The 26,390-nt window shown below is 45.7% G+C and overlaps 1 protein-coding gene across 1 annotated transcript in view; it reads left to right on the forward strand.

Moving 5' to 3' along the window:
• The first annotated feature begins 937 nt into the window (after positions 1 to 937).
• LOC146798473 (uncharacterized) overlaps positions 938 to 26,390 on the forward strand; it is a 613,542-nt gene continuing 588,089 nt past the window's right edge. The window contains exon 1 of the mRNA XM_085627975.1: positions 938 to 1,288. Coding sequence (XP_085484101.1) covers positions 1,191 to 1,288 — 98 coding nt within the window. The 5' untranslated portion in view covers positions 938 to 1,190. The remainder of the gene's footprint in view (positions 1,289 to 26,390) is intronic.

Raw genomic sequence — 26,390 nt, forward strand, 5'->3', positions numbered from 1 at the left:
TTAGCTAAGGAAGCCTTACAGCAGGGTAAGTCAGCTGACATGGGATGTCCACAGAGCATGGCACTCGCAGTCCAGACAAGGCACAAATGGATAGGGGAGGTAGTGAGTTGAGCCTAACATCAGTGAAAGGTTGCCCCCCCCCCGTTGTGAACAATAGAAAATTTCAACACAAAATCTCAATTTACCATCCAAGTTGACATGTATGATTTATGGTATAGCAACGATCGAATTATTTATGACATGACTAGCCTGTGATTGATTTATGCTGGGGTGTGATTTATGACCCTGTCAAAAATATTTTATGGCCCTAGATAAAGGGTATTTGTCAAGCATACATGATTATGATTAATTTGCGGTCAATAATTCAAAACACAACCAGTCCTCATGTTTTGTAATGTAAAAGGTCATGATTTGAAGGGTTTGGAGTGGGCCAAGTGCAGGAGTTATGAAAAGTCCTCACCTCAGCAGCAAATAACAGGCTGCTGAGTGGCCGAGAGCAGAATAAAGGTGCAGCAGTGTGATGTCATCAGTGGTGGACAAATGGTTCATGAGGTCACTTCTTCAAGTCTTACACTTCCCTTTCTCCCCACCCCACAAGCCCTTTCTTTCTTGTCCCCGCCTTCCCTTCCTCTGTGTCTATGGCGTCTTCCAAGGGGTAAAGGTAACAGGTGGCTGGAAGGATTTTCAGATTTTCCTCGGTGTAATCCCGCTCCGACATATGCACTCTGCCTGCCTCCGTGGACAAGGCAGAAAGGGTCAGAGGGTGGATAGAGTAGGTGGCGAGGAGGAGAGACAGCAAAGAATCGTTCGACTACAAGGGAAGGGCACAAGAAGCAAAGATTCGTGGAGGGCAATGACTTGACGGGGTACAGGGGTGTGTAACTAAGGGAATGAAAAGAGGAAGGAAGAGGGTGAATGGAAGAGTAATGTGGCAGGGATAATGGAAGCGTGAGACGCGTCGAAGGTGGAGAGGGAACAGAAAGGTAAATTATAAGGTAGATGAAGATCGAATGAGAGAATACGAGACGGATAAAACGAGAAAGACAGGGTGTAGAAGAGAAATTGCGTAAAATAAGTGTCAGAGCGGAATACACGACGTCTCGGACCACTTATGGAGGGATTCCGCTGTCTTGCACCGAGGCCCCCTCGGGCTGGCAGCCACCTATGCAGTTCGAGAGGCCTCCTGTGAAATGGCCAGCAGGGGACTGGCCTTCAGCAGACCTGTTATGGAGAGGCGACGAAAGCTCGGTGACAGCATCGGTGCGCGGCCAGGGCCTCTGTGCCAGAGGTAAGGCCCCTGTGAGAAACTGGTGGAGAGGTGGGGCTCGTCAGATGAGATCGGGCCGGGGAGAGGTAGGGCTCGTCAGAGACCCCTGGGAGGAATAGGCTGTAACAGAAGCCTCTCGGTGACAGCCTGACAGGCGTACGCCTCTTTGACACCGGTTGTTGGGATGTAGGACCTTGGGGTGCGTATACCCCGTCAGACGCCCAAGACGCGGAAGTATACCTCATAGGAGAGACCCTTTTTGAAAAGGTGAACATCGTCAGAAACACTTATTTGGGATATATAATCCCTCAGATGTCCCGTAGGTCGAGTTATACACCCTCGGAGACCCTGGTTGGAAAGGATTGGCTAGTGAGAGGCCCAACCCTCCTCGAGTGCCCTTGTTGGAGAGCAGCTACTCCTCATATGCCCTCGGGGGGCGATCACTACATCCGGTGGCGGTGAGGCATTCACTGGAGACCCTGAGATTCACACATCATCAGAGGCTCCTGTAAAGAGGAATGTATCATAACATACCGTGGAGGCCTAGGTGGAAGTGAAGGGTATGCGTCATCAGTAGGGTGACCAACTGGCATTCGTGCAAATTCAGGACGGTGAGTGTAAAAATTCAGGACAAAGGGTCAAAATTCAGGACACAAATTCAGGACAGGAGGTCAAAATTCAGGGCAAAACTTCAGGACAATAGGTAAGTTTTACAGACACATCAGAGGAGGTCGCACAATAGTATATAAGTAAGCCCAGCCATATCCAAATATATTCAACCATTTGCAAACTTATCCATCATGTATCCTTCCATCTATCATTTCACTCATCCATCCCTCCATTCATCCATCCTTTCACTCATCCATTCAGTATCCATCCATCCACCCTTTCACCCTATCCATCGGTACACTCATCTATCCACTCTTCCACCCATCCATCCATTCACTCATCCATCCAGCCTTTTAGCCTTCATCCATCCTTGCCTTCATCCATCCTTTCACTCATCCATCCATTATCCATCCATCCACCCTTTCACCCTATCCATCTGTACACTCATCCATCCACTCTTCCACCCATTCATCCATTCACTCATCCATCCAGCCATTTACCCTTTCACCCATCCAGCCATCCTTTCACTTACTCATCCATCCACCCAGTCACTCATCCTTCCACCCATCCACCCTTTCAGTCATCCATCCATCCTCCCTTTCTCTCTCCATCGACCCTTTCACTTAGCCATCCTTCCTTCCATCCATCCACCCATCTACTCATCCACTCATGAAACCATCCATTGACCCTATGACTCATCCATCCTTTCTCTTATCCATCTATCCTTTACTCCTTCACTCATCTATTCATCCTTTTGTCCATCTACCCTCCCTTTCACTCACTCATCCATCCTTACATCCACCCTTTTACTCATCCGTCCATCCATTCATTCACCCTTGCACTTATCAATTCATCAATCTATCCATCATTTCACTCATCCATCCACTCACTCATCATCCACCTTTTCACTCATCCATCCTTTCACTCATCCATCCACCCTTTTAACCATCCAGCTACCCTTCCACCCATACATCCAGCTATTTACCTTTTCTCTCATTTTCCCACTCACTCATCAATCCATCCAAACTCTCTAGTTGTCCATCTATTCAATCGTTCATTCATCCATTCATCCTTTCACTAATTCATCCAGCCATCCACCCATCCCTTCACTTACTCACTCGCCCACCTTTTCATATTAATTTTGAGCTGAGCCTTTTTGAGAACTTCACCCTCGCTGCAGGAGCCATTCCAGGACTGGGGCAGAAGCCACACAGGGTGGAGACAGGATGCACCACAGGGGGGGACAGGAGCCACCACACGGGGGACAGGAGCCATCACTGGGGGGGGAGGGCAGGAGCCATCACAGGAGGGGGAACAGGATCCACCAGGGTGGGCACAGGGGTGGGCATGCAGTATTCTAGTATCATCTTGGTCTCTTCAAGGGTGGGGTTGGGCTCCTCACCCCCCTCCTGGACAAGACAAGGAGAAGACCGGCTCTCTTTCCAAAATGTTAGTTTTGCCCTCCCCTACTGTGATGTACAGTACTTAAAGGAGATACTCCAAGAGAACTGATTTAACTGATTGTCCTCCATACTTTGTTAATCAGTGTGGGTGCGATTGTGCCATTTCTTTATTTTATTACATTATAGACTGCATGTTTGAAGAACCGAGGTTTGCTTACAATTTAGTGACAGTAATTAAGCTTTGTGAAGAGAACCAGGTGCTGCCTCGGGGTAACCAGGGCCGGTTCTAGGATGTTTGGGGCCCTGGGCAGGAAGGGAATGTGCGAGACCCCTCTAAATTGCAGAGACATGACGCATTCAGGGTTGTTTGCATCTGAATAGATGCCCCCTGCTCCTGAAGCTGCAGCCCCTTTCTCTCAGTCACCTTCAAGGCAGCACCTCTTAACAGCTCATCAAGGGCGGAAGGTGTGAGGGTTGCCATCCCGCTGGGCCTCTCCAATGCTGCTGGGTATCTGAGCTTTGGTGCTGCATCGGAGTCTGTTACACCCGACCTCAACAGCATCGGAGTCAAGCAGGGAGGTTAAAATTACGGACAAATGGCGTCCGTTAAAGAATCCTTCACGGACAACGGACAGACGGCCGAAATTACGGACTGTCCGTGAAATTTACGGACGGTTGGTCACCCTAGTCATCAGAGGCCCCGGGGAAGAGATAGATACATTATGAGATGCCCATCGCATGCCTGGACCGGGAGCTATACCGAGAGGCCGTGTGAAAAAGGCATTTTTATTATTATTCATGTATTGACCAAATGTTAAGGTTAGAAATCCCGTACATGGTGCGGTTCACAAGAACATGTTGACAACTGTGTGCAAACAAGCATTGGCAAAGCCAGTAGGTCTGGCCTTCGGTGTGCTAATCCAAGACCAAGCTATTGGCTTTGCCAATGTTTTGTGCCTATGGGCCATGTGTGTACCTCGTGTGTGTCACTATGTAAAGTGTATACTTCATCATCGACAACCATCGACAACTATAAACGCCCCCAATTCCTACAGCAAATCATTTTTATTGTGGGAAAATAATGTTAAACAGTGTTTAGCAAACCAAAGGTCAGTGAGCATGGGGGTGTAGTCAAAGGTGTAGCTATAAACAACTGGCCTAATTTTTGAGGAATTTACGTATTTATGAAATATGGTGCATTCCTGTCCTTTTCCCTTGTGTTGGCGCACAAATTGTTGCCTAGCACCAACACAGGCAGGATTGTTTTTGTACAAGAAGGGGCACCTTCCTTCACAAAAACAATCTAGAGAGGTGTTTTTCTCTTTCTATGTGAGCTGCAGAATGCGGCACACATGGAAAGAGGAAAGAACTAGGATAAATTAAAACATCTCTCCACGTTACACCTCCACTGGGGAGGCATCTGTTTTTAAGCTCCCCAGGTGTGCATGATTTTGTAAATATTGGGCAGCATCAAAATCTATGAGTGTTGCATGGGAAGCCCACACAAAGCTCATGGAACACCTCCTTGACGCAGAGTATTTCAAAGCAGTGACTTATGCTGCTATGTCTTACTTCATATCTAAGAGGCCATGCAAAGCCATGCAGGTGCGCCGTACACTAAATGCTGCACATCCATTGTCACAAGGAGGGCGCAGTGAAAACTTTTGCATCGCTGTTTTGTCGCAGCGACGCAGCAATTTTCATAAATGAGGCCCTCTGCACGTTTTTGAGGTCTTTTACCATCAGGTATCTACATAAAAAATAATGGGCAGCGTAAATGAAAAATAAATTAAAAGGTTGTTACTCAGTGAGAAATGCACTGTAGTACTTTATGAAACCTCTATTAGTGAATACACTGCACAGGACTGCGTGTAACCAGAGAGCCACAGAATTACATCTTGGTTGGTTCAGTGGTGACTAGTGATGTGTATTATTAGTGCCTGTGACAGAAAGCACCTTGAATATGCAAGTCATTATTTCATACTTACATTACACACAGTGTAAGATAGAATGCTGCAAAAGGTGGAAATAGTTTTACGACAAAATGGTGCTTTTAAAACCTAGATTTTAGTAATATCAGAGTGTGTAATGCAATTTTTTTCCAAGAGCTGTCCCTTCAACACCTCTTTAGGGGTACTAAGAGCTGTCTAAATGCAGTTAAAATTAAAAGCAAGCACTTCTCAGCCCAGTTGTTAACGCTTTGTACTTCCACTCAAAAACCCAAATCTTTGTTATCACAAAGCTTGGAGTGATTTGATTAATTAAAGCCAGAACTTACTGAATGAATTCTTGCGGCAACTAATTTTATATACTCCGTACCATCTAGTGTGGCTAACTGCCTGTGCTTGTGCCTAATTCCCAGCAAGGCTTCCTCTTTTAGCCCGGGGGGGGGGGGGGGGGGGGGAAGAGTCTCAGCGTGCTCCTGTACCGCGTTAGTTGGAAGGCACATGCGGTAGTGGGGCATTCAATCTCTCTGTTAGTTACTGGAAGTCAGGCTCCTGGTAAGCTTCTTTATCGCCTTTCGGGGGATTCAACTTGCCTTTTTAGTCCTGGAGTACGGACTCCCAATGCACTCTCCTCTACCGTTGCCCAGTAGCGTTATTCAGCTGGGCTGGAAGGCAGTCTCTTTTGAACATTTCATGACTCTCCATTATTCTGGGCTTGTGCCAGACAAAATGTTACACATTTCAGACATCTCATTCAGGCCTATTGGACTGTTTCCCTGTGTCTTTCACCATGGTGTCCATAGTAATTTTAAAGTATTTCTGTAGTGGTCTCACACATCCTGGTGCTGGCCCTGGAGAGGACCTTGATGGAAGAGAGCCCTTTTTGGGAGATCAAGGCACGTCAGTGTGGATTGGTGAGTTGGGGGTGGCTGGTCCCGCACTGACTGTGGGCTTCTGTACACGGGTGGCGTTTTTGAGGACCTTTAGGAAGTGGGGGGAGGAGGGCTGCAGATGAATACCCCAGCCCATATGAACTGCTTATTTCTTTGTCTTGGAGGAGGGAGGTCTTCGGTTTGTTGAGGGGCATAGTATGTGTTGGACACTTTTGTATGTTGCTTTTTCCATGTGAGTGGTTTTCATTTCATTGGGCACCAAAAAGACACTTTTCTATGTGAATGTCTCTGTGATATTATGATGAGCAATTTGGTTCATGATTGATGTTTATAATTTATGTAATCGTTCTTTTCGATTTGAAGTAATTGTACTTTTTATCCTGTAATTGTTGTCAATTTATGTATACTGTTCATGTTTCGCTTGGTGCTTTGATATGTGAGCTTATCAATGAAAATAGATTTAAATAAAGTAACAGATTAAAAAAAAGGAATTAAGCCAGAACTACTCCCAAGCATCCTTTACACTTTTACATTTGCCTTTCATTCAGAGAGCAGCTGATAACGAGCTAAATAACCGTCGGAGAAGGGCTGTCTCTTTTTTCTAAAGGAAAGCACACGTTTTGAATTGCATGGCCAAGTGAAGCTGGGGAATGCGCGACCCCCTTGCCAGGACTCCAGGCCCCCCCTGGGGGTCGCGCCCCACAGATTGAAGACCTCTGGTGTATAGATTGTGTCTGAGTTATGTCCACGCAGCTCATCTATCGATAGTGTGTGTATATGGTGTGGCAGAGTGTGTGAGCAAGACTTGCTCAAGCAAAATGCTGAATATGCATGGAGGTTCTAATAAAAGCTTCTGCACATCTTTTAAAGTGCTTGTTTACAGTTTGTATGTAGGATCTTGCCCATGTTTTTTGCAGCCTTTTTGTGTGCATAATATTTGCAGTTTGGGGCAGGTTGTGTTAATAACTTGTTAAGAGGCTGCATGTAAGGTTTGTGTAGTACATGAGTAGTCCCTTTCAGAGTTAGTTGAGAGTTACATGGCCACATTGGAGCCTTCGAATATAACATTAGCTTCTCCATGTTCACACATACATTGAAAACGGAATGTAGTGAGCGCTATATAAATACAAAACCTGTTAATTTTCACCTCTTTCATTTCGCAAGCTTGGAAACACAAATTACAGGTATGGAAAACAGCGTTTCCTAAGACAAAAGTACCTTCACAATGCCTGTATTTCTCGTTCATAAACTAGTACGGACCCTGGTCTCCGAGTACTGTGGAACAGCAGCCGCTGCACCAAGTAAATTGTAATTATAATTGGATTTATAAAGCGCTTAGATGCTTTAAATGAGCCGGCACTGTCCAGTACTGAGTAGCAGCACTTTTTTATTGTGAGAGGGATAGTTCCTGCACTTCTCAAGACTGACTTGATACTTTTTATTGGAGAGTACCAACACGGGAACAAGCAGGTACTCTGTTACAGGGTACCCGCACTTCTATTTTCCCATTTCAAGCACTGGTGCTTACTACCGCTGACGAGGCATTAAATCGCTTTACTATGAGTGGCATGCTTCTCCGGAGCCCAAGGTCAGAGGTTAGTACAGGGGTTATTGTGATTAGTCATGTGCTCTCAAGAAAACGTGCATACGTGTACTCCATTTATTTCGTGATATATTAATACTTGGTGTGTGTGCTCATTGGAGGGGGCTATGTGGTTTGGTGCGATAGACTGGCTTTAGATTAGGTAATGTTAGATTGCTGGCATAGGGTTCTAAAGAGGAGAGGTTGTGATCTATGAAATGAGGTATCAGCCAGTTGCAGGATTACAGGACGAAGGATTGAGCAGAGAGGATTGTGACTGAGAGGATGCTATCCTCAGCACCAGCACTTAATCAACACCAGCGCTATAGTTTCATGAGCACCAGTTAAGGACATGCTTATTTTGTTAGGAACTGGAAGATTAAGTGATTTGCCCTGAATCACAGGCTGTTGAGCCAATGCTGAGACTCGAACCTGGTTCACCAGCTCCAAAGTCAGCAGCTCTGGCCATTACACCACATCCTCTTGGCACTTCCTGCTTAGTAGTTGGCTCTATTTTAGGCAGCATTACAGGAGAAATGGGCTGGTGCAAGCTGCCTCCTGACGAGAGCTACGGTACTTATTTTTTTTTTACAAATTAACCACTGAGCGAGAGTAAACCAATGTATATTTTTCATGCCGAGTTTAGGAGTACAGTGAGAGAAGGCTTTCTGAGCTAGCAAGCAGTCAGAGAATATAGGCTGTAGAGAGAAACAACATTATACATAGTACTATATATCTGGGGCAGAGAGCTCAAACGTGATTCTAAGTGTGCACATCATTTAAACATTAAGAGCCCTAGCCTTTTCTGGCATTTTCTTACAGTACTAATTCACGCTGGAAAATACTTACATATTTCAAGTAAAAAAAAAATGCAGTGCGCTCTGCCAAACCCAAGTTCCCTGCCAAGTCATTGGCATTCTCCCTAACGGGTACACTCATAAAGGGGTAAAAATGTTATACATTTTCCGATGGCATGCACTACCATAGTCCACCTTGTTTTCAGAGCTTAGGAAAGAGACTTATAACTTTCTATCAGTGACAAATGTAGGAAGTTTTGCTGTCTTTAAACTGAATCTATATCCATAAATTACAGACAAACTTTTCCATATTACATTCTTAACAAGAATGTACTACACACTGTAGTGAGGGGAGTTTGGAGTGCTGCCCCCTTGGTCCGCCACAAGCTGAGTGCTCGATTGATGCGGAGTGGGGCAGACATCTTGACTGACTTTGCCTGACCCGCTCACTTCCGGTTCCGGGAAGAGGGGCCAGGTCTTGCTCTACAGGCTGGTGCTCTCATTATGAGCACTATATAATCACATGGAGAAGCGGGCGCGCAGCGGGCGTGCCGCTGGCGCGCAGAAGGCGCGCCAAAGGCAAGCCCGTCGGCGCCTGTCTGCGGCCGACCGGGGCCAGGGGCCTGGCATTATGCCCAATGGATCAGATACCCTTCGGGGGAATTACGCATGCTGGCATCTAGGGCTAACCAGAGAGTTGAGCATGATGTCTTGCACAAGTTATAACATTATGGACTTTTGAATGTTGACCGCATCATTCCGCAGTCCACTCCAGCATTGGAAACACTGCCCCCTAACCAGAAATAACATATCACTACCAGAGCAAAGATCTCTGACTTGAATGAGCTAAACATAACTTACCTTAATACACGCTCCCTGGTCAAGCATCAGTTGGAAATGTTTAATCTTTTAGAAACCGAAGCACCAGATCTGTTATTAGTTACTGAAACTTGGTTGACTCTGGAATCTACGCCTGACATTCTTGCAGCCCTTCCTTGTAATTATTACTTAATGCAGGCCAATAGACCCCCTGGGAAAAGAGGAGAAGGAGTAGCAGCAATCATTAGAAAATAATTTTCGGCCACCGCCATCGCCCCATTTGAATTTACCTCAATGAACAGCCTCACACTCAAACTTATAGGGCCCGATTCACAGAACTAACTTAAGACAAAATCCTAAACTTACTACCATTTTGGTATTCACAGAAGGCACTTACTCATTTTGGTATTCACAGAAGGCACTTACTCATTTCGGTATTCACAGAAGTTAGGACTCCTAAATGCCTTCTGTGAATACCGAAAGTCTTAAAATTAGGATTTTTCTCAATTTAGTAGTCCTAAATTTAGGACTCCTAACTTTAGGACTCCTAAATGCCTTCTGTGAATACCGAAAGCCTTAAAATTAAGATTTTTCTCAGTTTAGGAGTCCTAAGGTTAGGACTCCTAACTTTACAACTACTAAACTGAAAAAAATCCTAATTTTAAGGCTTTGGGTATTCACAGAAGGCATTTAGGAGTCCTAAATTTAGGACTACTAAATTGAGAAAAATCCTAATTTTAAGACTTTCGGTATTCACAGAAGGCATTTAGGAGTCCTAAAGTTAGGAGTCCTAACTATACTACTACTAAACTGAGAAAAATCCTAATTTTAAGACTTTCGGTATTCACAGAAGGCATTTAGGAGTCCTAAAGTTAGGAGTCCTAAATTTAGGACTACTAAATTGAGAAAAATCCTAATTTTAAGACTTTCGGTATTCACAGAAGGCATTTAGGAGTCCTAAAGTTAGGATTCCTAACTATACTACTACTTAAACTGAGAAAAATCCTAATTTTAAGACTTTCGGTATTCACAGAAGGCATTTAGGAGTCCTAAAGTTAGGACTCCTAACTTCTGTGAATACCGAAATGAGTAAGTGCCTTCTGTGAATACCAAAATGAGTAAGTGCCTTCTGTGAATACCAAAATGGTAGTAAGTTTAGGATTTTGACTTAAGTTAGTTCTGTGAATCGGGCCCAATTTGCCTAAATCGGCATTAGTGTGTATATTAACCTATAGACCCCCTACTGCAATAGGAGATTTTGTTACTGAATTAGCGAATTACCTGACCCCATTTACTATAGATTATGCAAATACTGTTGTAATTGGAGACCTGAACTGTTGGTCAATAGAAGAAGGGGGGAGCAGGGGCTCCAAGGAGCTCACAGATTTACTAAATAATTAAAATCTTGAAGGACATATAAAGGTACCCACCCACATCAAAGGGCATGCTCTAGACCACTTATGGACCTCTAACCTTTTGGTACGTAACTTAATGGTCAAGCCGTGTGTATGGTCAGATCACCACCTGATACACTTCACTATAAATGGCCTACCGCTATCACAAACGTTGTGCAACATGAAACAACTGACTAGGAATTGGAATCGTGTTCGCCTACCAGAGTTCTTCAACTCCTTGAATTCTACAATCCCTCCAATAACAGACAATGTTAATGAGCTGGAAAGAGCTATCTCCAACTGGCAACTACGTGCATGCGAGATGCATGCCTCACTACAATGGAAAGAGAGGGGTTCCAGGCGGCATGAAACCTCTTATTGGTTCACCGCAGAGTTAAAACTAGTAAAACTAAAACCTGCCAGGCGGAAAGAAAATGGAGGAGAAGTTACTCTTCAACGGAATGGAAAAGTTATGATAAAGCACTCAGTACAAGCAGCCATTGAGGAGGCAAAAAAGGTGTTTTACACTAACCAGGTACTTAGCTCTGAAAACAAATCTAAGGACATTTTCAAAATAGTCAGAGAACTTTCTAGTGCAGACCGTGTCACCCTGACCATCACTCCCTCACAGGTCCTGTGTGACAGCTTGAGTACTTACTTTGTCGATAAAATTAAGAACATCCAAAATTCTATCTCCTCCAACTCTCATGATTGGAAATCACATAAGCGATTCATGAACCCTATAACCTTGTCTCATTTCCAAAATGTCACCCTGGATTGGCTGCTAGAGCTGAGAAACAAGATAAAATCTGGTTCCCCATGTGACCCATCAGGATACAAAAAGACCATCTCACGCAATTTCCGGATACCTATCTTACTCTTCTCAACACCTCTCTAGAGCAAGGGGTGGTCCCACACGCCTTCAAATAGGCAGTACTTGTCCCACTGCAAAAGAAAGCAGGAGTAGATCCCCGCGTAATGAGCCATTATAGACCAATATTGCTCCTTCCTTATCCGGCAAAGATACTGGAGGCACATGATGCAAAACTTCTCTGTGCCTTCATTGAAGGCACTCATTTTCTGGACCCCCATCAGGCAGACTTCAGACCATCACACTCCACTAAAGCGGTCATTGTGAGCGTAGTGGATGATCTGAAAGAGGGTACAGATAGGGGGTGCACACAAGCCCTGGTCTTATTAGACCTATCCTCTGCATTCGATACTGTGGATCACATCATATTAGTGGATAGAATGGAAGTGGTGGGCTAGAGGGATAAGGCACTGGAATGGATGCTCTCATTTTTAGGGGAACGTACCCAATCTGTTAGGCTGGCTCCTTTCGCCTCGGCTTGGGATCTTTCCAATTGACAAGACGGAGGATTCTAAGGAATTCTTCCAACATACTATGCTCTTCATTAAAGACTGGATGAGTCATAACTATCTCAAATTAAACTCGGATAAAACTGAGATCGTTATTTCTAATAATAGACTCGATCAGTGGACGCCAGCACACTGGCCAGCTGTATTGGGCTCTCCACCTACCCCTAAAAATTCGGTTAAAAGTTTAGGGATTAAAATCGATGCCAAGCTATCCATGCATGAACAGATTAACCTGGTTACCTCCTCTTGCATTTATTATTTGAGGATTTTAAAGAAATTTAGGAAATTCTTTACCAGGGAAGCAAGCACGGCGGTCATGCTCGCCTTGATCACGTCCAGACTGGTTTACACTAACGCCATCTACTTAGGGCTCCCTGCAAATCAGACCCACAGGCTACAACTAATACAAAACCAAGTGGCCAGGCTGGTCCTTCAGCAACCAAGACACTGTCACATTAAACCACTTCTGAAGCAATTGCATTGGCTTCCGGTGACTCAGCGGTCCATGTTTAAGACAGGTTGCATGGTCTTTAATGCCCTCTGTGAGAAGAGCCCTACATTAATCTCTGCTAAGATCTCAAGGTATGTACCCAAATGGAATCTCAGATCAGCCACGATGCTTATGCTGACGATTCCAAGATTCAAGCGCAAGAGAACGGGTGGTTCCCATTTCTCTGTCCTTGGCCCACTCTCTGGAATTCCCTGCCAATAGACATTAGACTTACACCTGAGTATACCAATTTAAGAAAAAAAATGAAAACTTGGTTGTTCACTCTAGCTTATTGCTAGTAGCCCTCAGGAAGTTTCTCCCTCCCCCTCAGCACCAAGAGACCTTTCGGTATACATGCACTTAACAAATTCCCCAAACTTAAACAACATAAACACCCTCAATCACATCACACAGATTTAACCCTGGTTTGAGCCCAGCCTGCCATGTGGCAACTACTGCCAGGCAGACTTAATTCCAATAGCATGGCACTGTCTGGGCATCCAGGGCATTTGGAGAAACGATTAACAACAAGAGACGTCACTCAAACCCACATTGAACGCTTTCCACATCTGGCACTTCTGGGTTAGGTTGCTTATGTTCACAAGCAAACCAGACAGTAATACTCTTGCTATTGACTGAAAGGCGAGTGGCGATGACTTAAAGAGTCCCTAAGTACGCAGTTAAGATATAATAATCACTGCCACATTTCACAGCAAGTCCACTGAATATCTGGGGATCACAAGCCTCCTCTCTCTAGCCTATCTCAGAATAATTCATATTTAATACATATCTACATATTTGATTGTGGTGATTGTAGGGCAATGTCAACTCCAACAGTTGAATGAGAGAGACATGGTAGACTTTCAATGGCCACGCTGTTTATTGTGATAACATTTTTTTGATGATTATTAAGGTGCGAATACATTTCAATGCCCTGACACCTGCCTGACAGCTCTGCCGTAGCATCTAATATTGATACTGCACTGATAGAGCGCTTTCAGCACTCTATTTGTATGGGTGCATTATAGTCATAGTTGCCACGCACCTACGTACAAGTATATCGTTTGCAGTGTTTTATGATCATGAACATGTATTCAATAGACTCATTTATACATTTGTTGTAGTGCAATGTTATAATATGATCATGTATGCATCGTCATGCCTGCATATACAGAGAGCAGAACAGTTTATAATCATATATTATTATCGATCGTTGTTTAAGTTGCCTGATTTCCTAGACCCAAGACTGTGCTTGTTTTTGCAGCTCCTTGTCTTCTCAAGAAATAAATAATGAAATGCATGTTGTTTTCAAGAAATAGCAATGTTCTCATCCTACTGTAGGTATTGGAATGCCAACTCATTCTTTTCAGATTGGAGAAGATAGAAGGAATGCTTTGAAGACAGTTGGAAGCGAGAAGGGAGGTTATCTTTCGTTTCTGGCTGGTCTGGGAATCAAGGTCACCACGCCGAACAAAGAAGTCTAAATTAAAGAGCGTGAACCTCCCCACATAGAATAAGTTGCAATGGAAAATTTTACCATGATGAAACCAAGAATCAAATTCTATATTGTATGATGCGCAGGGACAGAGACCCCAGAGTTCTGCTAGTTTTCGGAGAGAAAGGAGCATCTTAGAACTCGCTCCTAGCCTTAGGCACCTTAACCCATTTGTAGTGAGTACTTCTCAGGAAGTCAACACGTGCTGACACCTTTGGGAATAGATTGAAGGGTATTAGATAGCATCTCCTCTTAGTACAGTGTAGGGACAGATTTGTTTTTATTCCTAATGAAAAGAGACCTCGACTCTGTTTCCATTTTGAGCTGTATCCTAATTCTCGAGTTTACCATTGTATTCTTGTTATGCCAAATTACTTATATTCGTAGAATCTGCTCTGTATTGATTTTCTTATATCTCTATATGTTAATCTTACGATGTGTATACATCTTATTATTCTTGGCCTTATAATAAATTGACGAACCTGAAGGCGGAGTCTGTGGTAATTTCAGGCATACTATTATCATCGTGTTATGAAGTGTTTTTCCCCTCCACCACTGTTTAGTAGGTAAATAAAAGATCCTGAAGTGAATTGTTAGGAGGAAGACAGGGGTGCAATTTAGCGTAATCAGCACCATAATCCATAAAAAATATATATATATTTCTTGCAGTAGGACAAGGTTGAATTTTTTAACTCTGCAATTCTAATATCACTCTTTTCACAGCCAAATTGAAGCATTGCCCACCAAGTGTCGTAAAATTCAAGGTTGCCATACGAGCGTCACAGTGAAACATTTAATATATGTTTTATAGAATGAAATGAATGATTTTTACTTAGTGGTCCAAAGCTTACCCATCACATAAGCCAGAGAAATATTTTAATTGTACCATCCTATAGTACTTTTCCACATAAAGCCAAGCTTTTCAGCATTCTTCTGTACTTAAAAGATTGGGAAAGGACATTAAGGAGGTAAAACGAAAATAGATCAAGGAGATATAAAGAAAATAACTCTAAAGAAGGAGAGAAACAGATAAAGGACAGAGCAAACAAACTAGAGTTTATTGCTAAGCAGCTATAAGGACAGCAACCAAGAAGTAATGGAGCCATGCGGAGAGTAATTTTCTCTCGACTGTGACCTGTTCTTACCAAATAGCTTGGAGAAGAGGAGAGTATATCTATACCTTCTCTGACACAACTAGAATATCCGAATGTAACCAGGATTGTAACTTGTAACCAACAATAGGATATAGACTTAAGTAATAGATGGTTAAGTCATACCCCTCACAGGGGGTTCACTTTCTCCCGAAAGCCCTACTTTGTCATCTTTACTGACATCCCTTATTGGCAGAATCTTACAGCCAGTTCATTTCAGCAGTATCATTTTGTTCTTTAGTTTCAAATTTTAAAACCCTCTTTGCTTCCTCCATTATTTTTACTGATTGAATCAAGTTATTGAAAGTGAAGATGAGATAGAGTGAAAGCCCCTAAAGGGCCTTCTCATTTTAAGGAAGGGATTTTGAGGATTTTAAGGCTGTAATTCACCTCCCAGCATTGATGAGCATGCCTATTTAGCAGTTCACTGGATTTGGTGATCCGCCACTACATAGCTGCAGCTCTCTCCATCTTCCTTTTTACTGCCTTCTTTCTTTTACTTTCTTTGTCTGGTGGGAGTCCCATGGAGGCTGGGGGCAATGCTCTTTTCCTTGCTGTGGAGACATCAGGGAGTCTGGTTCTGCATGTCCCTGTATAAATTTAGGGTCTTGCCTTGAGGCTCTGTACTTTATAGGTCTCGCCTACGCAGCACGCATGCGCTGCATAGGCAAAAGAACTTTAGCCGTCGCTTTGGCTTTTCAGCCAAAAACGTGCACGCGTTCTATTGCCTTTAATGGCAACGCGTGCACGTCTGGCGATTTACTTGCGGGAGCGAGCGGCCGGCGCCATATGTTATCAATTATCGCTGCGCCAGCCCGTCGCTCCTGCAAGTGAATCGCGCAGGCCCCCTCCTCTCTCCCCTCCCCCTGCTGCCGCGCGAGGCATACTTGTGTTTGTCTTTCAGTCCCACAGCATGGAAGGAAAAGCACTTGTCGACGAAAATAAAGGATTGCAAATCTAAGCGGAAAGTTACTTTACTAAGAACCATATTTATGAGATTTTCTTTTCTGGATAGGTGTGTGGTGGCCATGCTACTTTCTCGGAACTTTTCCAATCACATCAGATTTACTCTTGTCCTTTACTCTGGTTAGAATGTTTAGCACCTCTACACGATTTGCAATGAACGCTACACGGGACATTGATAAAGGTTGATTCTGCTTTAGGGTGCTTTAAGTCGCTAAAGTAGGAAGCAGCAAGTGTTTCCAACAATACAATGAGCTGACCCACAGTGAAAGGAATTTACCCTGGCGTGTATTTGAGTGGCTACATTTCTGAACACACTACTAGCTACTGTCAAACTTATTTTTTTAAGGAAATCCCACTATTAAAATGTAGATAACAGTGGCAACATAGCTCTTTGCCTCTTGCTCTGCTCCTCGCACTGGAAAACTTTGTGACCTGAAAGGTCTTCTTGAAGAAAGGTGTGGCCTATCACCCACATAGCAAAGTTCTAAGCTGGTCTAAGTTTTGTGCTCTTGTGCAGCTAACTAAATACCAGAGTCCCATGGCTCAGGTACTTTCGCTACGCACACTTTGCCAGCCGAATGCACCCTACTGTGAATAACCTTAAATGCAATTCCTTAAATGCAATGCATGATGCAAATTGAAATAGTGATCTCACTATTAGGGGTCGCAAATTACCGTCGATTGAAACTGGACGGTAATTTGCGAAATTTTTGCTTTCCATCTTTTTGTGAGCAATCTCTTGGCCGCCACTATCCCCATGTCTAGGAACCTGGATGTCACTCTGGTGGCCGCCGTTCCTCGGAATTTGTGTAGGTAAGGCCAAGCAAAGGGTAGTTTGCGCCCTGTACAAGCGTGCAACAGATGTGCTACTTCGCTCCAATACACAACGATCCGGGGGCAACTCCATAACATGTGTATAATTTCAGCTCCCACCTCAGCACATCTCGGGCACGCCGCGTTCATTCTATTGAAATATCAATTGATGTTAGCAGGTGTAAAGTAGGCCCTGTGTATTATATACAGTTGGATTTGTCTGAACCGCTTGTTTCTGAGTATGCGTGTTGGGCTTTCTAATGTCTGGGCCCACTCCTTGTCAGTGAGTGGGCGTCCCAGGTCTAGTTCCCATTTCTTGTGGAGGGAGTCCAGATTGATCGCTGCATTAACTTGAAATGACGCCGCAAACCAGCATATGAGATGCCTACCACGCCCCATGACATGTAAGTATTGCACGACAAGGTGTGTCTGTGGTTCTGTAGTCATGTCTCCCCATTTAGCTAGTGTGGCTATCAGTGAGCAGTGCACTAGGAACTGCCCTGGCGGAAACCCTTCGTCTTCTACTAGGGATGTATATGGTATTAGTGCTCCTTCTCGGTATAGATCCCCAAGGGTTTGGACGCCTTTCTCCTGAAACCCCTCAATTGCTTGCACTGTCAGCACTACATGACCACTAGGGGACCCCTTTAATGGTATTGCTGGTGCATAGGGGGTCATGGCCCGGGTGATATATAAACCCCTGCGGAAACGTTTGTATGCGACGGCAAGCAGCAATGGCCTGGGTGTCTTCACCTTCATGTCAGGGTGAAAGAGCCCAACAATCTGGCTCAGCGAGTAGGAAGGCTGCTTGGTTGCCGTATCCATGCGGTGTCTGTCGGCCAACCACCGGGCTATCCACTGCAATTGAGCAGCTAAGTAGTAGTGTTCAAAACAGGGCACTGCTAACCCCCCTTGATCTGTTGGTAAGTAAAGCTTTTGTAGCTGCAATCTGTGTCATGCCTTGCACCATATGAAGTCCCTAACCTGTTTCCCCAGTGTAGAAAAGAAGGAGGCTGGAATATACATAGCCAGTCGCATTCTCCCCTCCTGAGGCGTTAAGCCAAGAGGTCCTTCCTTGCACTCTTGCTCTGTGTAATTAATTTTACTGTTTGACTTGCTTGACTCAAGAAGCTTTTACCTTGCTGTTTTAAATCTGCGTTTGTATTTGCATTTGTGCCTTGTGTTTAATAGTTCCCCCAGAGACCGCAAATTGCCTCTTTACCTGCTAAGGTGTTTCCTCGACCAGTCGCTGCTCGGGCCGCTCTCAGCTGAGCATCGACGCTGAGAGCTCGGCCCCGGGGAGGCGAACCTGGTTTCGGCGGCCATATTGGTGGTATTCTAGCACGCGGACGCGCTCTAGTCCTCTACATAAGGGGTCCCTGACCCGGGGATCGCGTTAGCCAGTCGCATTCTCCCCTCCTGAGGCGTTAAGCCGGGAGGTCCTTCCTTGCACTCTTGCTCTGTGTAATTAATTTTACTGTTTGACTTGCTTGACTCAAGAAGCTTTTACCTTGCTGTTTTAAATCTGCGTTTTTATTTGCATTTGTGCCTTGTGTTTAATAGTTCCCCCAGAGACCGTAAATTGCCTCTTTACCTGCTAAGGTGTTTCCTCGACCAGTAGTTGCTCGGGCCGCTCTCAGCTGAGCATCGACGCTGAGAGCTCGGCCCCGGGGAGGCGAACCTGGTTTCGGCGGCCATATTGGGGGTATTCTAGCGCGCGGACGCGCTCTAGTCCTCTATATAAGGGGATGACGTCTTCCCCGCGCAGCGGACGCGCATTGCGGACGGGCCGGACTCAGGCCGGAGTCATGCCAGAGTCCTGCCCGTCTGCGCCCCTCAGCGCTAAGGAGGCGCAAGGGGCCAGGGATGCTGTCCGGTGTCTTAGCTCTCCATCTATCAACCGGCTGTATTCAATGAGCACCCTTAAATCTCTTAGACCCCCCCTGTTAAAATGTCATTATAAATTCTCACCTGAGCAACTTCGCCGTAGTCTGGACTGTAGATGTCTGAAGGAGTCTGGGACAGCATTCCCGGCACCTGTTACTAACTCCTGCAGGAAAATTGGGACACAGGAGCCCCCACCCCCCTGAAAGAATTAGGCTTTCTCATCAATGCCCGTTCCCTGGTCAAAAATAATTTAACCTTCAGAGACTTTGTATCTCAATGGAAACCCTCCTGGGTCTTTGTAACTGAAACGTGGGGCTCGGATTCAGCAGGCCCTGATTTGGTCAACGCTCTCCCTGACGGCTATGCCATGGTAAGACAGGATAGAGAGGGCCGTAAAGGGGGTGGAATAGGTATAATTCATAAGAACATCTTTACCTGTCGCATGGAGTCTCTTCCTTCTCCCCATAACTCTTTTCAGGCCTTGTTTTTCTCCCTTAGTTCTTCTCCCATAGAACATTTTTCCGGTATTCTTATTTACAGAACCCCAGGCTCCAGATCCTCGTTTGGCTCCGACCTTTTGGAAGCCATAGAGCCTTTCCTAAATAGGCCCTCCCTTACTATTCTCGGGGATTTTAATTTGCATTTGGAAAATAGTAATTCTAGTGACACGCTATCCCTCGTGGATTTGCTGGCCTCCCTCAATCTATTTCAAAAGTTATTATCTCCCACCCATACTGCCGGTCATTCGCTAGATGGAGTTTTCACGAATGACCCTAGGTTGGAGTTGGGTCCATCCTTTCCCCTCTCTTAGTCCGATCATAGCGCAGTTTCCATGGAATTTACTCCCTGTGCCTCTCTCGTCCCTAGAAAAGATATAAACTGCTGGGTGCAGAAGAGGAGCTTCCGGGGGTTGACTGATCAATCCCTGGGTCCCCTTATTGCTAACTTCAAGCCTCTTCCCTCGCAGGATATCGATTCTTCGGCACGGGAGCTTGCGAGTACTATTGCAAAGGCAGTGGACACCCTGGCCCCCTTAAAATCTTCATATAGCGCCAGGAAACGCCCCTCAGCACCCTGGTACTCCGACTCCCTCAGAACTCAGAGGCAGGCATGTAGGAGGCAAGAAAGGCTCTGGAGAACCCAGCCCGACGCAGAAGGTCGGACCAAGCACAGAAACCTCCTTAAGAACTATAAAGCGGCGGTGCTGGCTGAAAAGCAATCCTATTTCTCTAACCTTACTTCCTCTCTTACTTCCTCTGGAGACCTGTTTAAAATTGTAGACACCTTATCCCTTGTCCATCACCCAGACCCCATAGTCCCTTCACAAGAACTCTGTGATCAGATTTCTTCCTTCTTCCACACCAAAATTTTAAACATTTACACAGCCCTCCAGGCGGATAATCTTACTCGGCCTTTCTCTTCTGATTCGGGAAATACTATTCTCCCTATTGAAACCTTCCCCAGTTTCCCCCTTCTTACGGCCAAGGACCTCGAGAGTCTCTTGGATTCTCTTAGTTTAGGTTCTCCTCTTGACCCCTGTCCGCTTAAAGTCTTAAAAAACTGTAGGGCAACTTTAATCCCCCCCCTGTTGGCAGTTATGAACAGGGCTATATCCAGTGGTGCTTTTCCAGCCTCCTGGAAAACAGCTATTGTAAAGCCCCTCTTAAAAAAGGCCACCTTGGACCCTGGGACTTTAAAGAACTTTCGTCCCATCTCCCTTCTTCTTGCCCCGGCAAAGATGTTGGAGGCTCACCTTAATTTCCATCTCAGCGCCTTTCTTGATAAAACCTGCCTGCTTGATCCATCTCAGCATGGTTTCAGAAAGGCGCATAGTACTGAGTCAGCCCTTACAGTGGTGGTCAATAACATTCGCGCTAAGGTCGATGGGGGCAGACCTCGCTTCTGATCCTGCTCGACCTTACAGCCGCGTTTGACACCCTGTCCCCCACCATCTTGGCCTCCCGTCTCAGTGAGATGGGGGTGGAGGGTTTGGCTCTTAGTCTCCATACCTCCTTCCTCAACAACAGGGAACAAAGGGTTAAATTGGGTGACCTCCTTTCCACCGCCAAGCCTTTGCAGTGTGGGGTCCCTCAGGGCTCCTCTTTGAGCCCTACTCTTTTCAACGTTTATGTGGCCCCACTCGCTAGGCTTGTCAGGTCTTTTGGACTGGAAGTACTCTCGTACGCCGATGACACCCAAATCACGGTCTCCCTGTCACAATCTGTTGGGTCTACGGTCCTAAACTTTAGGAATTGTATGGGGGCCATGGCAGGTTGGATGACGTCAAACTTCCTAAAGCTGAATGGGGAGAAGACTGAGATCCTTGTGTTCGGGGGAAACAAGGAGGTTTGGTCAGCTGATTGGTGGCCATCGACTCTGGGAGTATGCCCCGAGCCATCCCCCGTTGCCCGTAATCTGTGAGTCCTATTTGACACCTCACTTGCCTTTGATAAGCAAGTGAATAGGACCGTTTCCATCTGCTGTGGGGTTTTTAGGGTGTTGAGAAAGCTCACACATTACCTCACCCCTGACGCCTGGAAACAAGTCTCGGTTGCCCTCCTATCTTCGCGTTTGGACTACTGTAACGCCCTCTATCTTGGGATGAGTAACAAACTGGTCCATCGGCTGCAAGTGGTCCAGAACGCGGCAGCAAGGTTTGTTGTTAATGCCCCTAGACGCTCCTCAGGAACCGCGATCAGGAAACATCTTCACTGGCTCCCGGTGCATGCCAGGATAAAATTTAAAACCCTGATCATTATCCACCGGGCTCTTCATGACGCAGGGGCTGAGGGCATTAGGTCTCTGGTGTCGTAGTACACCCCAGGTAGGGCCCTGCGATCCGCTAGTCAGAAGTTGCTAATCGTCCCTCGCGTTGCGAAAGCAAGGTGGGGAGGCAGGGCCTTCTTCGCCCTTGCCCCCAGACTGTGGAACGAGCTTCCCCCTGATCTCAGCAATCAGGAATCTCTTACTCTGTTCCGTAGAAGCCTCAAAACTTTGCTTTTCTCTGAAGCTTACCCCTAACGCTCCTTCCTTTCCGTATCTTGGATTTGGCTGATTGCTTTCCATCAGTTGCGCCTTGACGCCTTCGGGCAAAGTAGCGCATTATAAATTTCCTATCAATCAATCAATCAATCAAGTTAGGTTCGCGAAGTAATACAGAATTCGTAGGAGGACTACAATTTTGGGTAGCGCCACTCGACCTGTTACGGTAAGTAGGAGTGTGCCCCAAAAACGCATTTGCGATCAGATGGCTTTGAGAGCTCTTCCCAAGTTCCCATCAAGTAGATCTTGCAGCTGACGATAGACCCAAATACCTAGGTAGCGAAAGGTGTCTGCTCTCCACTGCACTGTTCTACCATTTATGGTAAAGCCTGGGTTGCGACTTCCCTCGTTGAATGCGTATATGCAGGTCTTTTCAACATTGACCCGGAGCCCAGAGATGGTGGCGAAGTTCTGCAAAAGTGCGCCAGCTGGTGAGGGACCCTCTCAGTATCCCTTATATAGTCTAGGAGATCGTCAGCATATAGAGATGCCTGGTGCATGGCATCTCCTAGGGGTATACTGTCTCCCAATGCGGTGCGCAGCGCTTCCGCCAGCGGCTATATTGCGAGCGCAAAAAGGAGAGGGGATAAGGGGCACCACTGCCTAGTTCTTCTCCGCACCGGAATAGCATCTAACAGGTGAGGCCCCATTCGGACCCTGACGGTGGGGTCAATGTAAAGTAAGATGACTAGTTGTAAGAACCCTGGGCATTAGTCATATTTCTGCAAGGTCGCCGCTAGGTAGTCTCACCCTAGGGAATCAAAGGCTTTTTCCAGATCTAATATTAGGCAGCCTGCTCTTGGCCAGTCCTGCACAGCGTCTGTCGCTACCCTGAAAAAGTTCCTCAAGTTAAGGGAAGTGCTCCGGGAGGGCACAAAACCATTTTGGTCGGCATGGACCACCGGTGTCAGTCGATCTGCTAACACCTTTGCCAGAATTCTGTAGTCCGTGTTTAGCAGTGCCAGAGGCCTATAAGAACTAAGTTCCGCTGGATCTTTGTCCGGCTTTAGTAGCAATACCAGATACACTTCTCGCATTGAGGGAGGGAGCTTTCACTTTTCTAAGGCGGTGGTGTACAAGGTAAGGAGACACAGTGTGAGTAGGTCTCTATATGCTTTATAAAATTCCAATGGTAGGCCATCTGGCCCAGGCGTTTTCCTGGAGGCTAGGGATCCGATAGCGCCCCAAATATCCTCCAACGAAAGTTGTTCATTCAACGCTGCCCAATGCTCTTTTGTTGGTGTGGGTAACTGTCTGGAACTGAGAAACTCCTCCAGCCTCTGCATGTCGCAGCGCCCACGAGTTTGTTAGAGGTGAATGTAGTGTCGTGTCATCGCTTGGTGTATTTCATGTTGGGTGTACAACACATGCCCCGTGTCTGTGGGTATGGCCCCAATTGGGGCACAGGTTCACTCCTGCTTGATCAGCCAGGCAAGCAGTCGGCCAGCTCGATCCACCGAGGCATGTGTGCTGGCTGTGTGTGCAGCGTAGTTCTCGCATTTATGGTGCTCTAACATGTGAGCGTGTTCAGCTCGCAGCTGCTCTAAACATTACAGGTCTCTACCGTTCCCCTCACCTTCTTGCTCCGAACGCAGCAGCTGAGATTCAATTTTTTTTAAGGGAGGTGGAAAGCTGTTTGCGGATATTCCATGTGGCTCCCATACAGTGTCCCCTGATCGTTATTGTAAAGGCTTCCCATTCTATTGCTGCTCTACATGCCGTGCCTTCATTAAGCTCAAAATATGCAAGAGTGGCCGTCCCTAATGATGAGCGGTACTCTGGGTCTTCCAACGCGCTAGTCTTTGGTGCCTTGCTTCTTCATATGATGATGATGATATAAAGCTTATTAAGCGCTTGAATGTCGAGGCGTCTTGGTGCTGGTGTGTGTAAGCAAAGAGCTGAGACTAGGCTAAGTCAGCTCGGCTGTAAACAGCCGAGTTTTCAAAGCCTTCCTGAAGAGTAATAGATTGGATTGAAGCCTCAGAGCCACTGGCATTTTGTTCCACATTTTTGCTGCACAACTGGACAAAGTCCTACCACCCCATCTTCCTCTTCGAGTCTTGGGGGTGTAAATCAAGCAGAGACTGGCTGATCGGAGATTTCGGGAGGGGGTATAAAACGTGAGCATTTCCTGAATGTCATCTGAGCCCCCTCCGTAATGTGCCTAGTGCACCAGGTACAGAGCCTTAAATTCTACTCGCTGTTTTATAGGGAGCCAGTGTAACGCCCTAATACCCTGCGACATAGGATGGCCCTTGGGTAGGTTCAAGAGTAATTGTGCTGCAGCATTCTGTAACGATTGCAGTTGTTTTATCTGGACTTTAACGATACCCAAGAACTGCGTGTTACAATAGTCCAGTTTGGACAAGAAGAGGGCAACCATTACTGTCTTCTGTAGTTTGGGAGGAATAAAAGGAAAAATCTTACGTAAGATCTTTAATAGGAAGAAACTGGCAGACGTAAGACTATTGACCTGCGCTGAAAAAGTAAGCCTGTCATCAAACATGACTCCAAGATTCCTGACCTTCGAGACAGGGCGGGGACATTCACCCGCCTCTGCCGGCCACCAGGAATTATTCCACAAGAATTTTCCCATTGCCAAACTCTATCACTTCGTTTTTTTCTGTGTTGATCTTCAAGAAACTTAGGCTCATCCAATTCATAATATCCGTTAGACAGGTGTAAAAACTAGCAGCTGTGGTGTCTTTGTCCGACATAGATATCACAAATTGTGAATTGTCAGCATAGGATACAAATGTGAGACCATATTTCCTGATGAGTCTAGTTAGTGGCGTCACATGGATGTTGAATAACGTCGGGGACAGAGCCGATCCCTGTGGAACTCCACAGGGAAGATAGAAGCTATCAGATTGTGGAGACCGTCTCAGCTCAAGCTCTGTTTCCTGTCCTCTAGAAAAGAGGAGAGGAGGACTAGTGCCGCCTCCCCAATTCCTACATTCCGCAGCCGCTGCACCAACACCACGTGATTCACAGTGTCAAATGCGGCCGACATATCCAGGAGAATGAGAACGGCCCTGCCCCCTCGTCCGCCACCCTCCGGATCCCTTCTGTGGCAACAATCAGAGCAGTCTCAGTAGAGTGTCGTGGTCAAAAACCATGTTGCGTAGGGTCCAACAACCTGTTAGCGTCTAAATAATTGGTCAGTGTCTTATTGACCGATTTTTCAAGGATCTTGGCTGTAAAAGGTAGGCCCGAAATTGGTCGATAGTTTTTACATTCAGTGGGGTCTAACGTTGGCTTCTTCAGGATTGGCCTAATACAGGCTCTCTTCCAGGCCGCGGGATAGATCCCAAATGCCAGAACTTGATTGATCAGAGGGGTAAGCAACTCGCTGATCTTCTCGGCGGCCAGGTGCATAACAACGGGGGGCATGGGTCGTTAGGTGACCCAGATTTTATCGATTGATGGAGGTTTATTACTTAATCTGCCAGGAGTGGTTTAAAACATGTTAGCCTGCACTGCACTGTCTCCACCACAGAGGGTGATTGGTTGTTATTGACCATAATGTTTGACAAGTTGGCAAGGTTGTTGTATATCAATCAATTGCACCTTATTCTGAAAAAAAGCTGCAAGCTGGTTATAAAATGCCTGATCTGGTTTAAACATATTAGCCTGCTGTGGTTTAGCTAGAAATGATACTGATTTAAAAATGTCCTTGGCTGAGTTTCCTGCCTCTTGAATCTTTGCCGTAAAATATGCCTGTCTTGCTGCAAGAATAGCCTCCTTGGAATGTTGCAAAGCCCTGTTGTATGCATGTTTGCTCTCTTTACTATAATCTACTCTCCAAAGGTGCACAAACCTCCTGCAATCCACCTTTAGAAGTTTAAGTTCAGGGCCATACCAAGGTGCTGCCAACTGGAGCCTTTTAGCCATTCCCGATTGTTCAGGGGCAACACAGTCGGCTGCCCCCTGAATCCAATCATTAAACTGGGAGGTTGCTACCTCATTGTCACTGTCTAATGTCGGAGGAGAGTGATTGAGAGCCGCTTCTAAGTCCCTGCCCTTTACCTTATTCCAGTGTCGGAACGTGACCCTAGATGCTTTGAAAGGGGTACGCTTCTCAAATAGCCTCATCTTGGCCTCAAAGTAAACTGCCTTATGGTCAGTCCAAGGGAGTGACTCAACTCTGGCCAATGTAATGTCAGGGTTGTTAGTAAAAAGCCCATCCAGAGTGTGTCCAGCCCGATGTGTAGGCCGATGTGTAGGCATATGAAAGAGATGGAAAGGTTGCAGACATGAAGAGTAAAAGCTGAATCTGTAGTATGAAGTAAACACACTAAAAACAGTTAGTAATTGTTGCAAAAAGATATTAGAGTCAGTTTAATGTAAGCCAGGTTTGAAACAAGCCTGAAGCTCAAAATTAGCTGTAACATGCTGAGATTCTCTGGTTCTTGTAATGAAAAATAGTATGCAGTTCTGCTGATCAATGTTTATT

The sequence above is a fragment of the Triturus cristatus genome, chromosome 9 (assembly GCF_964204655.1).
Source record: "Triturus cristatus chromosome 9, aTriCri1.1, whole genome shotgun sequence".
In the NCBI taxonomy this organism is placed as follows: domain Eukaryota; kingdom Metazoa; phylum Chordata; class Amphibia; order Caudata; family Salamandridae; genus Triturus; species Triturus cristatus.